Here is a 12,969-nt window from a genome sequence, read left to right as displayed (position 1 = left end):
AAAATCTTGACTGTTTCCTTGAATTTGATTTCATCACTTTTAAACATTTGTCAATGGAATCCTACCCTAACTAAAAGATCAGAAGATTTCCTTGACTTTTCAATGAGCTTCAGTTTCATAAAAATAGTTATTAATCTGAAAGGAGTGGATCTGAATACACTTTGTCACTAATTTGTACCAATTCCTTCTTTCACAGAATAATGATGGTGAGTTCTCTTCTCTCCAACTTGTTGGAATGCTTCGAGGGATTTCCTCTGGCATGAAGTACCTTTCCGATATGAACTACGTACACCGGGACCTGGCGGCACGGAATATCCTGGTTAACAGTCAGCTGGTGTGCAAAGTGTCTGACTTCGGTCTCTCGCGAGTGTTGGAAGATGACACGGAGGGCACATACACCACCAGCGTGAGTATCTTTTGCAGAAAGAGTGGCTCAGTGTGGAGAGGAGGGCAAGACACTGGAGAGAGACATACAGGAGAAGATCCCAGTAGCGCACACAAAATGCTAGAGGGACTCATCAGGCTAGGCAGCATCTATGGAGAAGAGTGAACGGTAGACTCTTCAGGCCAAACCCCTTAATTGGGGCTGAAGGGTTCGTGATGCAGGATTTCAGCCTGAAATGTCGACTGTTCATTTTCTTCCATAGGTACTGCCTGGTCTGCAGAGTCCCTCCGGCATCTTGTGTGTGTTAATTAGAGAGATGTTTGGCCGCACATTCCTTTAGTGCTTGAGGAAAAGCCTTGTGAGTGGGACCACTTAAACAACTGCAAAATGCAGCACTCTTCCAACTAGCCTGGCCACAGTTTAATGAGATCTGGAGGAGCAGGTGGGCAAGAGCTGGATAAACACAAGAAAGTCTGCAGATGCTGCAAAGCCAAAATGCTGGAGGAACTCAGAGCTCGATATGAACACTGCCTGAGTATATCTCCTGAGCAGAGAGCTGGTGTTGATATGGCCTGAATGTAACACTCTGTCTAAACTCAACACTTAAGACTATTTCAAAAGAATGTAAGATTTAAGTTTCTGTATATTTTCCATGATAGGGCAGCACGACACAAGTTCTATCCCCATGTCAGGAGAGATGCTGTTTGTGTAAGCTCCCCCTCCAGAACCTGAATCCCAGGAAGTGTCCAGACTGGCATCTCTTGCTGCATTTGTCTGCTATTCCACACAACAAGTACAAATTCTGTCTCATGTAGTGATTGGGACTTAAGGCACAGAAACAGGCCCCCCAGCTCCAACCATTAGCCAGTGTTCATCCCACTTACATGAAAAGCCCTTGTCTCTTCCTACCCTCTTATGAGCAGTCTCTTCATGAATTGTTCAAAGAACGGGTGATGTTTAAGAGTTTGGTCCAATAATCTCCAGTCGTCACTCCATTTGTGTACGTGACCTAGTCAGTGTCAGACCCTGTCTGTGCTGATGATCTCTGCCTTCGAACAAAAGGCATACTACTAGCCTGCTTCTCTCAGTCCCTCTGGTACGCAGCTGATTGTTTCTCTAGGACATCTGTCAATGGGGCGATGCTATTTATTTGCTGTAACCTGCTACCTGGCAGAGACTGGAAATGGGCGCTGGACAACTGCTTGGGAGTTGTCCAGTTTGGCAAACTCTGCCCGAGAACTTGGCTGCGATTTCACTGAGAGAATTTTAAATGAATGTCTTGAGGGGATGTGTTCGAATATCAGAGCTTGAATATGATTGCTGCCTAACTGCCTTGTGATAAGATGGGAGCAAAGCTGTGACCTGATTCCTAGGATTTATTTTTAATCCTGTCCAAGGAGATTCTGTGATCCTCAGTTGCTGATAATAGGTGTTGTTTTTCAGGGTGGGAAGATCCCGATTCGTTGGACTGCGCCAGAGGCGATCGCTTACCGAAAGTTCACCTCAGCAAGTGATGTCTGGAGCTTTGGCATTGTAATGTGGGAAGTCTTGTCCTATGGAGAGAGACCTTACTGGGAAATGTCCAATCACGAGGTGAGAGGCAGAGCTGTGCAATTCTGGCCTGCACTGATACCTGCAGCCTGACGCAGCAAAAATGTCTCGAGCAATTTGTCGGGAGTGTTAATGGCCCAAAAAAAATAGTTCCATAAGGAGGTACCAGAGCATGTGACTAAGAACCACAGTGAAAGCAGTTTGAGGAAAGGGATGGAGAGGTTTAGGATGGAATTCGAGAGTGGAGGGCCTTGTCAGTTATGAACTGTGGGTTTATGGGAGTGGTGGCGATTGTTGAGATGGGGATTGACATGATGGAGAGTGAAAGCTAGATGAGGATTTTAAAACCGAATCTGCTTAACTGAGAGCCAGCACAGTTCGTGTGTGTGGGGAACTGGGTTGTTACCAAGTCAGCAGACTGTTGGGTGAAGTCAGGTTTAAGGAGAGCTGAATGGAGAAGGCTGGTTGACATTTAAGAGTCCCTTGATGTTTAATGTCTGGATCATTACCGAGCTCTGTTTTGCCTGCCATTTCAAGTTGCAAGAAAGCGGAGCAGCAGATGAAGAGCTGGAGCGTCTGTGGAGAGAAATGGACAGTTGACGTTACAGCTTGAGGTCCCTCGTCTAGACTGAAAGTTAGACTGGAGCTAGCCCATGTAAAGGGGTAGGGAGAGCTAGCAGGTGGGTTCAGGGAGATGAGGTGGGACAGGTAGATGAGGGAGTGGAATGTGGGAATAATGCAGCTTCTAACTCTGTTCCCACTAACTGCCACCCAGCGCCTCCCATCTTCTGGTGCCTTTCCCCCTCCTTTTCCCGATCTTCCTTATTCTCTCCCAATGTCCCCCCCCCCCCCCGTCACCAACTGCACTAATCTATCTCCTCACCCCTTTATCTGCCACCTTTCTGTACTGTCCACCTGTCCACCTCCCCTGTAACACTCATTCGGGATGCAGGGTGTTGACCCGAAATGCTTTGACCATCCACAGGCGCGACCTGAGCCATTGAGTTGCTCCTGATTCCGGCACATGCGGTCTCCCGTGTGTGAGCAGATGGAACAGTCGAGGCAAGACCCAGTGATGACAAGAGGCTGTCAGCAGTAAATGAGTGGAGCTAACGTTAGACAGTAAAATAGATGTAGAAAATAAGTGATTATCTGGTTCAAAACTTCAAGTATGACCCCACTGTTGTTGTGGATGCTAACTGTAAATACATGAAGAATGCTGGGGGTGATCTTAGCATGACATGAGAGATTAAAGAGTTTAGAAAGATCGCTGAGATAATGTGAGCGGGTGGGACTTGGAGTATTGGTTGGTGGAAGGGCATCTGATAGAGCAGATAGCACAATCCCAGCTACCGGAGCGTTTGCAGAACCTTTTTTTTGGAACCTGAAGCGGCCACAAATTGCAGGTGTGGAATAGTCAGGGCAAGGGTCCAGTAAAAAATGAACTCCATGGATTCCTGTCGTGTTGGCTGTTTGAATCGGTATTTGCAACGGAAAAATTGGGCTACTTAAGCCCTCCAAAACTGAAGTTGCTATCTATTGCCAATAGGAGTGAAGGTGGGAACTGAAAATTCAAGCTTGAAGCCTCTGCGCCAAGCACTCTTGACTTCCATGCACCATGACATTTTCCACCTCCCACACAATACAGGGAGTGGCTGTCTGTTGATCCGAGACCGTTCCGCCTACTGGGCTTTATACTAGCAGTTGTTTAAAGAGTCCCTAGCCTGTCTTGACATGTCATCATTTATCATCTTGAGCTTTTACTGCCCTGCCGTTTCCAACTGTATACAGAGTCCAACCAGCCATATCCCGGGTTACTGATTTCAACTGCCTTTTCTCCCCCTGAAGGTGATGAAGTCGATAAATGAGGGGTTCCGACTGCCCGCTCCGATGGAGTGCCCCTCTGCCATCTATCAGCTGATGATGCAGTGCTGGCAGCAAGAAAGGACAAAGCGACCCAAGTTCTGTGACATCGTCAACATCCTCGACAAACTGATCCGTAGCCCGGAATCCTTGAAAAGCATCGCGGATTTTGATCCACGGTATGTGCCGGTGCCGCGTATTTTTGTGTGAATTGATCCCAGGTCTGGTTGGTTCCCTGTGTTTAGATGGGGTGGGGCAGCAAACCTAGTGCAGGTAGGGCAGGAGGTGAGTGCTGAAGAAACCCCGGCTTCCTACCAGTTGGGCCTTCAGGGATCACCTGTAAACTAAACATCCAGGAACTTGTGGGACTTACTAGAACCGCCAAAGAGATTGGCGAAGACAAGTGCTTCCAATTCACAAGGCAACCATTCCTTAGGTCACCCTCTTTGCGTTCAGACAGTGCCAGGCTTGGCTATCTCTTATGATATTAGGCTGCTGGTGGGAATGTGATTAAGGGATACTTCCTTGTGCTTACAGTGATTTTTCCAGCTGAGTGTTGGTTTGCATGGACGATAATGAGATAATCCCACCCATGCGACATTCTTTATGTATGGGAGCCAAGCTCCAGCTGAAGGTGTGTGTGGTGGGTGGGGGGGGTGGGGTTGGGTTATCTGCGCTCTACGGATTGATAGAAAAATGATTTACATAAAAATGATGTCTTTTACTCACTGCCTAAAGAAACATGGAAAGCTTAGGGACTTGGTGACTTCTCTGTGTCGAGTGGGAACTGGTCAAAGATCCAGCAACATATACATGGGTTTTTGAAACACACTGGGCAACTCCCAGTTCTGGTCAAGCCCTGGTAATTTCCATTTATACTGGGGTGCCAAACTGGCCCAACTAGTATTAAATGTAGCTTTGGTAATGAAATCTCTCCTGGCAGTGTTCCAGTTCGCTTATAGCCCTATGGTCCCAGAAGTGTACATTCCTATGCTCCAGGTGCATGAACAATGGAGAAACCACAAAATCCTATTAGTGCAATGACTGTAGGCAATCTGATCAGGTCTCTGCACTGAAGGCATGTCTGACTGGCTTGGGACAGAAAATAATTAAGGATTAATCTTCACTATGGATGAGCAAGTGAATTTGGGCAGACCTGTTTTATTGCATTCTGCTGTGAACCAGCCTCCTTTTATAGTCTGATATTTTAACCCCTCGCTGCCCTGGGTCGCAATAAACAGAGCTAAATTTTAATAGCGGGAACAGCCTTCCAATAAGGTTACGGACCAAAATGAGCTTGTCACCCGGGCGGTGGGGATGGGACTGGATATGAAACAGATTCCAGTAAATCTCACTGACGCAGGAGCCAATTGAAAGAAAAACGCAATGTAATTTAGTTTTAGGAGGGATTACTGATTGTAGGTGGAATAAAAGGATCAAGCGTTCCAGTCTGATTCAATGATGCCTCTGTGAGTACAGGCATAATTTTGCATTGATATTTGCGTTTGGATAATAGTGAGTACCTGCATCAAGCTGTCTGCGTCAATGGTTGGGGTGGGACTTGACTGATTGTGCATGTTCCACAAAAGGAGAGTTTTTTCCGTCCTGGGAGAAGCCACTCTTGTAGTGCTTGAGTTCAAAGTCATGCCTAAATCATGGAAGATTTACAGAATATTTGGATATAGCTACAAAAGCATCAGTAATCTATGAGGCCCATACACTGGTGTGATATCTTCTTGTATTGGTGGGCATGTTCAGTTAGTACTCCGTAGTCTGCTGAGCTGCCAAACTATTCAATACTTTTGGTTTTATAGAAATAAAACCTTGTGTAATTTTTAGATTTGCTGTAATAATGTGATGTTAATGTTCCCCATAACTCCACCAGTCAGAAACTTTATTACGTAGGCCATGGAACAGTACAGCAGGGGACAGGCCATTCGGCCTGCAATGTTGCGTTGAACCAGCTAAAAGGTAAATCAAAAGCCCCTTAGAAAAACTAATCCCTCCTACCTACACAATGTCCATATCACTCCATCTTCCTCATATTCGTCTAAACATCTCTTAAAAACCTCTAATATATTTGCCTCTACCACCTTACCAGGCAGCTCATTCCAGGCATCCACCTCTCTCTGAGTAAAAAAAACTTACCCCCTCACATCCCCTTTGAAACCACCCCCTCTCACCCTCAATGCATGCCTTCTGATATTAGACATTTCTACCCTCAGAAAAAGATACTCCCTGTCTATTCTATCTATGCCTCTGATAATCTTGTAAACCTCTCTCAGATCTCCCCTCAGCCTCCGCCGGTCCAAAGAAAACAACCCAAGTTTGCCCAGCCTCTCAAGATAACATGTGCCCTCTAAATCAGGCAGTATAAACCTCTTCTGCATCCTCAATATCCTTCCTATAGGGGGTGACGAGAACAGTGTTGTTAGGAAAATGTTAGAAAGGAATTTCTAACATTAGCATAACTGCACTCCTCAAGAAATATTTAACCTGCCAAATGTTTTTTTTTAAATTAAAACAAGGGTAACTTGACTTGCCAACATTTCCCATAGCTCAACCTGTAACTAGCTCCTGGACTGAGGTAAGTGTCTCTAACCAGTAAGGAAAGGTGGTCCATTGTAATGAGGCAAGTCTAGAGGAAAATAATCCATGATGTGACATGGTTTGTCGTCAAGTCAAAAAGAAGAGGTTTATAGATCGCAGTCTTCACCTACTGCTTGTTACGCCACTGGCATTTAGGGCAGGAATGAAGATCCTCCGTCTCTGGTGGAGTTCAGGACTTCCTTCATCGTGTCTGTAGCTTCCTCTCCATTTTCACAGCTATCATCCATGCAAGTTCTGGCTGGAGACTCAGGAATACCTTCGCACTCAGCTGCAGAAGGATTCTTCAATGCTGTTTTTGTCATTTTGCTTTACCAGTCAGGGTTGTTAGCCCCAAACCTGAAGGACCGGTGGACCACTCTTGGTCTGGCCTCTACCCTTTGACCTGTTTGGCGTGGGTGACCCCAAAGCATAAAGCCCTGACTCCAGCCAACGTAGCTCTCCGGGTCATTGAGGCACGCAAGCCTCCAAAGCCAACGTACGACAAGGAGGACTGCAGCCTCCAATGCTAAGTATATTGAAGAGACCAATGGCTTTAGCCATTGCACGCAGCTGTGCCCTGGAGTACTGTGTTGCGACGTGGCTGGCATTAGCCCATGTGTATCTACAGCCTGTAATAAAGTCTCATGGCTGATGTTCTGCTCTTCCTGCAGCGTGTCCATCCGACTGCCCAGCACCAGTGGGACCGACGGTATGATCTTCCGCACGGTCAGCGAGTGGTTGGAGTCTATAAAGATGGGACAGTATTTGGAGAATTTCATGGCAGCGGGATATAATACCATGGAGCACATTGTTCAGCTAACCTCAGAGTGAGTAAATACTTGGGCCGTTACTTTGCTTTTCTCTTTGTGGATTAAGGCGCGAGACTAGCTGGAGGAAATGCTTCCTGCTCATCGGCCCAGCCTGATTGTGCCTGTTAATTTCCCTTTGGATTTTCTGGGGTGGCTCCAAACAGTTATGACATGATCCCAGAGTGAGTTAGAGCTTGCGGCCAATGCGCAGCTGAGCAGCTTAGAAACGACGAGTTTGCGCTCTCTCTCAAATCGCGACCATCAGCGCTGGGGGTAGTGGATGAGTCAATCTGCAAAAATGTCATTCCAGTGCACCCCCCCCCCCCCCACCCGTATGCTTTTTGTCCTAGCTAGAACCCGCAGTCTTCCCCAGATCACCAACGCCTGTACCATCTAGAGCTGTTAATCTTATTCCATTCATCACTTCACACCTAGAGAGCTCAGCACAGAAGGGCACGTCTCAATCGAATCGTATCTCAAGTTGCTGGGAAAATGTTTGCTTTCCCGAGGAATTTCACACATATAGGCAGACGCTTCAAGGAAGTGATATTAATAGTTTCTATCGCACTGCGGAAGACGACAGTCTCACCCTCACCCAGAACTGCCACTGGCTAAATACACATGTCAGGTCCGGTGCACTCTAATCAACACGGTGACCTGATTTTCTCTGGTGGAGCAGAATTCCCACTGAGATGAGAAAGAGAGGAGACAAAGCTCTTTGAAACAGTGGGGGTCTGCTGTGGAGCCTTTTGCGCAAGCTTTGCTTTCAATACCAGAAACCGATTCAAAATGTAATAACAGAGGCAGACAGATAATGGGCTTTGGGAGTGACCTGACTGAACAAAGTATAATAAAAAAGAGAGTGATTACATATTAAATAAAAATGTTAAGGAAAGAAAATAATGTGGGGAGGTGCCGTGAACAAGAAAGAAAATCAAAAAGTTCACAAACCAGGTGTTTTTATTTTTTAAAAACATTATTTATTGATGAAATTTTCAATTAAGTAATATAGAACACATATCTTTCATCATTTCTTCTGTTCAACATATAATTACATTTCTTCATAATATTTGGATCAGGTTGCTATAGAATCAGTGTCCATCCCCAAACGTTACATCATTGCTAAGTTTGAGAGGTTTTCCACAGGACCTTGTTTTCTCGTGTCTGGTAGCAGCAGGAAGCATTGACCTCGATGAGAAAGCCGATCAGCAACCAGCCCCAGATTCAGTTCATTCCTCAGCACGTAGCCCTACACCTTGTCATGTGCCCCTAACGACAGATCCTCTTACCAGAAGACCAAAGTGTTTTTTTTCATTAAGTTTATGATCTTCCAACAACTGTCCATATTTGACTTGATATGTGTCCCTGGGACTAGCCCAAGGAGCACAGCATTCTGTAGTTTGAAGTGGGCTTTGACAATACTGCTGCATCCCTTCCAGATTCCAGAAGGAAATGGATGATCATTAGACAGAGGGCCCACACAAAACGCCGTCTAGTTTTGAAGGAATTTAAGGAAGATGGTGATGGGATGTTTATGAGTGATGGCAATTTTATTACATTCCAAAGTGAAGGGTAAATAAATGAAGGTATCCTGGAAATAGGCGGCTTCTTTTGGAAAACGGACTTTAATATCAGGGTGTAGCAAGGGGGGGAGAAAAGCTCTGCTGAGGGTTAAAGTGGGTCCTGTAAACAGTGAAAGAATTCTCATTCATTGCAAGGAGATGGGGCAGAGGAGTGAAATGCCCTAGGGTTGCCTGTCTGGCCCCAGTAGCAGGAAATGTTTGAATATAAACACCAGGTTCTTATCTCTATGGAAACAAGGACAAATTGATGCCTTTCTTTGTGCTCCAATATAGCACAGGATTCTACAGACTTTCCTCATTTGGGAGAACAGAGTGAAAGGAAGGAAAGTGTCAGTGCCAAGCTCTGCAGAAGACGAGCCCAAATGCATTCTTACAACTGGACATCATTTCCCTTGCGTTTGCATTTCCTCTGAGCACTGCAGCTCTTGGCTAATTGTGTGAATTCCCTTCTTATTTTGTTTGATTTGCCCTTACCTAATTACCCATGACTTGAAAATAGGCCAGCTGGTTATTTATTAAAGTTCATCGCTGGAATGCTAAGCATTTCATTACATGCTAACTACACTGCAGCCAGCTGGCAGCGCTGGTACAGGTGACTGAGATGAACTGAAATGTATAACTGGGATCTCTAGCGAGTCTCTTCCACTCTACATATTCTGATTCTGTGCTTTTCAGGGACGTGAAGAAGATTGGAATCCGGTTGCCGGGGCATCAGAAGCGGATTGCGTTCAGCATTTTGGGACTGCAGGAACAAGCTAACAGCATGGGTGTATACACAGTGTGATGTCTCCCGGCACACGGGAGGTGCAAACCCATTTTCCACGGACTTGCGTTACTTGAATAGTTCTGCACTCGAGTGCTGGAGGGACCGGTGCTGAAGAGAAACTCGATTCTTTATTGAGAACTAAAGAAGGGGGGGGAAAAAAGGAACACTTAGCCATCCTGCCTCCATGGCTCCCTCTTCCCCTGCTGGCTATTGTCCGAGGTGGCCGTACGACAGAAAAGATGAAACCTTTCAACCTCACTGAATCTGCCTGGCTGTGATTGAATTGATGAGGAGTGTGTTTGTGTGTATGTGTGTGTAGCAGGTTTAGTGGAATCTAAACAGCATTCATTTCCTTGGGTGTTGGATTTAATCAGTAGATTGATTTGTTGATTTCATTCTTTGTGCCAGTAATGTGGTAGGGGATGTCTCCTTATCTAATACCATCTTCACAGTCTGTTATATCATTGAGGCTCCTCTCTCTGGAAACATAGCTTTTGACTGTCTTGGGATTTTATGCTTGATAGTGGCAAGAAATGGAGTTAAACCTGGCCTGGTTGAATGGAAGGTGTGCAGAACACCACCAAGGTTTGTGAACTTTGTGGGGCGACGGGCCTGTACTGTGCTGTAATGTTCTATGTTAAGTATGCTGAGAATTCCGATTTTAAACTTCAGCAGTGCTGTGCCAATCGTGTTTCCCACATCTCCCATTGTGCCTGCTTTACAGCAGATTCTTTTTGCATAAGATGCAATCACAGTCACCCAGGATTAATACTTGATGACGGCAAGTTTAATGGATGGCATGCGGCAGATAGTGGGGAGAGTTGCGGCCATGGAGGCAGTAGAGCAGAACTTTTCATGAACGGTCCTTAGAACGATTGGTCCCGATGGGGGGGATGTATAGGGGTGGGCTAGTACTCCCAGGATTGGGGCATCAAGCCCCAAAAGATGATTGTTCCTGTGAGGGATCTAACAGTCAGAACCCACCATCAAGCAACAAGACACTGGATTACAGGCAAGTGTTCAGAATTCGACTGGGTTGTTACTTTCTAATGTGAGCAAACCAATTGTTCATGAACTTCTACTGCAACTACGCTAAGGAACTCATTTGCTTTCAGTAATTCAGACCAGCTGTGCTCATCCTGGTTAGGCAGCAATGAGTACTGTAGCTCTTCGGAAGTGTTAACAATGCATCCCATCCCAAAATCCCAGGGGCAAACTCTCCCAAATTTCAGTGTCTCCTCTCTGCATCCTGCAAACATCCCCATTTTTCCAGAAATCCTTCTTCCCAGATGTTTTATAATTATAATATTGTTGCCTTAGGAAGAGGGTGACGAGGGAAGGAATTTTGCACACAAAAAAATTACAGCGGGGGAGAAGAAGAAAGAGGGCTAGGAAGTATAATTTTTTCCCCCAAATCGAGTTATTTTATAAATTAAAAATATCAAATTTGCACAGGCTGAATTTTTATTTCCTGATTTATAGGAATCTGACAGATATATTTTGTAAAATCTTTTCAGAAATAGTTCGATAGAAACCCTTGCTGTTTTTTTTAAAAAAGAAAAAAATGATTAATTTAAAGTGTATTTATTCTGCGCTTTCCCTTCTGACTGATTTTATTTATTTAACTTAGTTAATGTTGTTGCCTCTGGCAGCAAGTGTGTGAGATCTTGCTTTTTGTCCTTTAATTTGCTTGTATTTAGAACATGATTTATTTATTCAGACCAAAGTGAATGGAGCACATCAACAAGCTCTCTGCTCAAGATGTTTCTTTTTGTAATAAAAGTTGGTGTTCTGGTAGAGTGTTTCCTGTGAATTTTCCTTCCTCTCAATTTTAAGATGTTGGGAATCAGTTTCTCCTTAGAAGTTCAAAGTTCAATGTAAGTTTATTATCAAAGTTTTGTATACCACGTAGAACCTTGTGATTCATTTTCTTGAAAAAACAAAGAAATACAATATCCATCAAAAACCAAACACTGACAAACATCCGGTGTGCAAAAGAGGACAAATTGTGCAAGTAATAAACAAGAACTACTGAGGACATGAGCTGTAGAGACCAGCGCTGTATGAAATTAAAATGATTCAGTGAAAGGGCAACAAATGCCATAGTTGATAATGAAGCTACAGTTGGAGCTGGCCTTAGCATTCTGCTAACTCTCTCCTCGAAGAAAGAAAGATGCAATTGAGACCATCTTGCCAGGGGCAGTTCTTTGAAAGGATGACCTAATTAGTCCAATCCCCTGCATTTTCCTCCTCAGTTCTGTGGATTTTTTTCCTTTCCAGGCCTGTATCAAATTTCCCTTTAAAAGTTGCTATTAAATCTACTTGTACTCCCCTTTCAAGCATTGCATTCCAGATCATAAGCACTCAGTGCAAAAGAATTTATCCTGGTCTCTCCCTTCTGGTTCTTTTGTCAGTAGTCTTAAGTCTGTGATCTCTGATTACAGGCACTGGCGATGATGCTTTCTTAGTCCTTCAGTTCTGAATTAAGCTTTTTTAGCTGATTAAGCCAAAAGTAATCATGCATACTGGGAGGTGAGAAGATAGGTATGGAATTCCTAGCCTTGCTAGAAAGATACTGAAAAAAAAATTCCTTCCTAATTGTAATGAATGTGTTTCACAGTGAAACAATACCCAAACTTTTTCACCACTTGACTTGGTCTGCCCCATGGACTAGTCTCTTGTAGCTTGCTCACACAGGTTTGAGATTTCATGACACTTGGATTCCTGCCAGTGTGGTCTAATACATTTAATTACTCATTTCTTTCTGTGAGAGTAAAACTTCAATTAACTAATTCTAAAGAGCATGAAACTTGAACTTTAAATAATATGGGTGTGTGGTTTGAGATTGGGAAATTAGATTATAATGTTGCCAACAGATAAACAATAGTATACCTTTAAAGAAATATTCCATAACTCTAATAAATATTCATTGCTTCAAAAAGCAAAGACCCTATGAGGAGTTTGATCCAACTACTGGTAACTAACGTGGCTTATGATGGTATTAGTTTAAAATAGATTATACTGCTGCGGAGAACATTAACTCAAGGACAGATAAAACTTTAGTAACTAACAAAAGGTGATAAAAGTGGTGGAGAAAATAGAAAGTCATTGTATATGATGAGCAAGGGGCACAAAAAACTAAGAGTTTCTGCAAATATTGCAAGAAAAAGTAGCAAATGTAGTTCCCTAGGATATGGGCAAAAGAAACACACAAAATGATGGCGGAACTCAGTAGGTCAGACAGGGAAATGCAGGGAAATAAGTCACCGCCTTGGGCAGAGACCTTTAATCAAGAGAAATTATTTGGTCCCTGTCTTCACTGGATAACAAGAATAGGACAGAGATTGTAGGGAAACAGGGATTTAACAATTTAAAGTAATCAACATTAGTAAGGAGAAACCAGGGGATTTAGAGCCAACAAGC

The 12,969-nt window shown here is 44.1% G+C and overlaps 1 protein-coding gene across 1 annotated transcript in view; it reads left to right on the top strand.

Moving 5' to 3' along the window:
- Positions 1-11,343, top strand: part of epha2b (eph receptor A2 b) — a 46,383-nt gene extending 35,040 nt beyond the window's left edge. Inside the window, exons 13-17 of the mRNA XM_059951943.1 lie at positions 197-406; positions 1,829-1,978; positions 3,785-3,978; positions 7,060-7,215; positions 9,456-11,343. Of these exons, the coding sequence (XP_059807926.1) occupies positions 197-406; positions 1,829-1,978; positions 3,785-3,978; positions 7,060-7,215; positions 9,456-9,564 (819 nt within the window). The 3' untranslated portion in view covers positions 9,565-11,343. The remainder of the gene's footprint in view (positions 1-196; positions 407-1,828; positions 1,979-3,784; positions 3,979-7,059; positions 7,216-9,455) is intronic.
- The last annotated feature ends 1,626 nt before the right edge of the window (positions 11,344-12,969 follow it).

Source organism: Hypanus sabinus, chromosome 27, assembly GCF_030144855.1.
Source record: "Hypanus sabinus isolate sHypSab1 chromosome 27, sHypSab1.hap1, whole genome shotgun sequence".
NCBI classification, from domain to species: Eukaryota; Metazoa; Chordata; class Chondrichthyes; order Myliobatiformes; family Dasyatidae; genus Hypanus; species Hypanus sabinus.
Note: the sequence above shows the minus strand (reverse complement) of the source record. Positions and strands in the feature narration are given on the sequence as shown.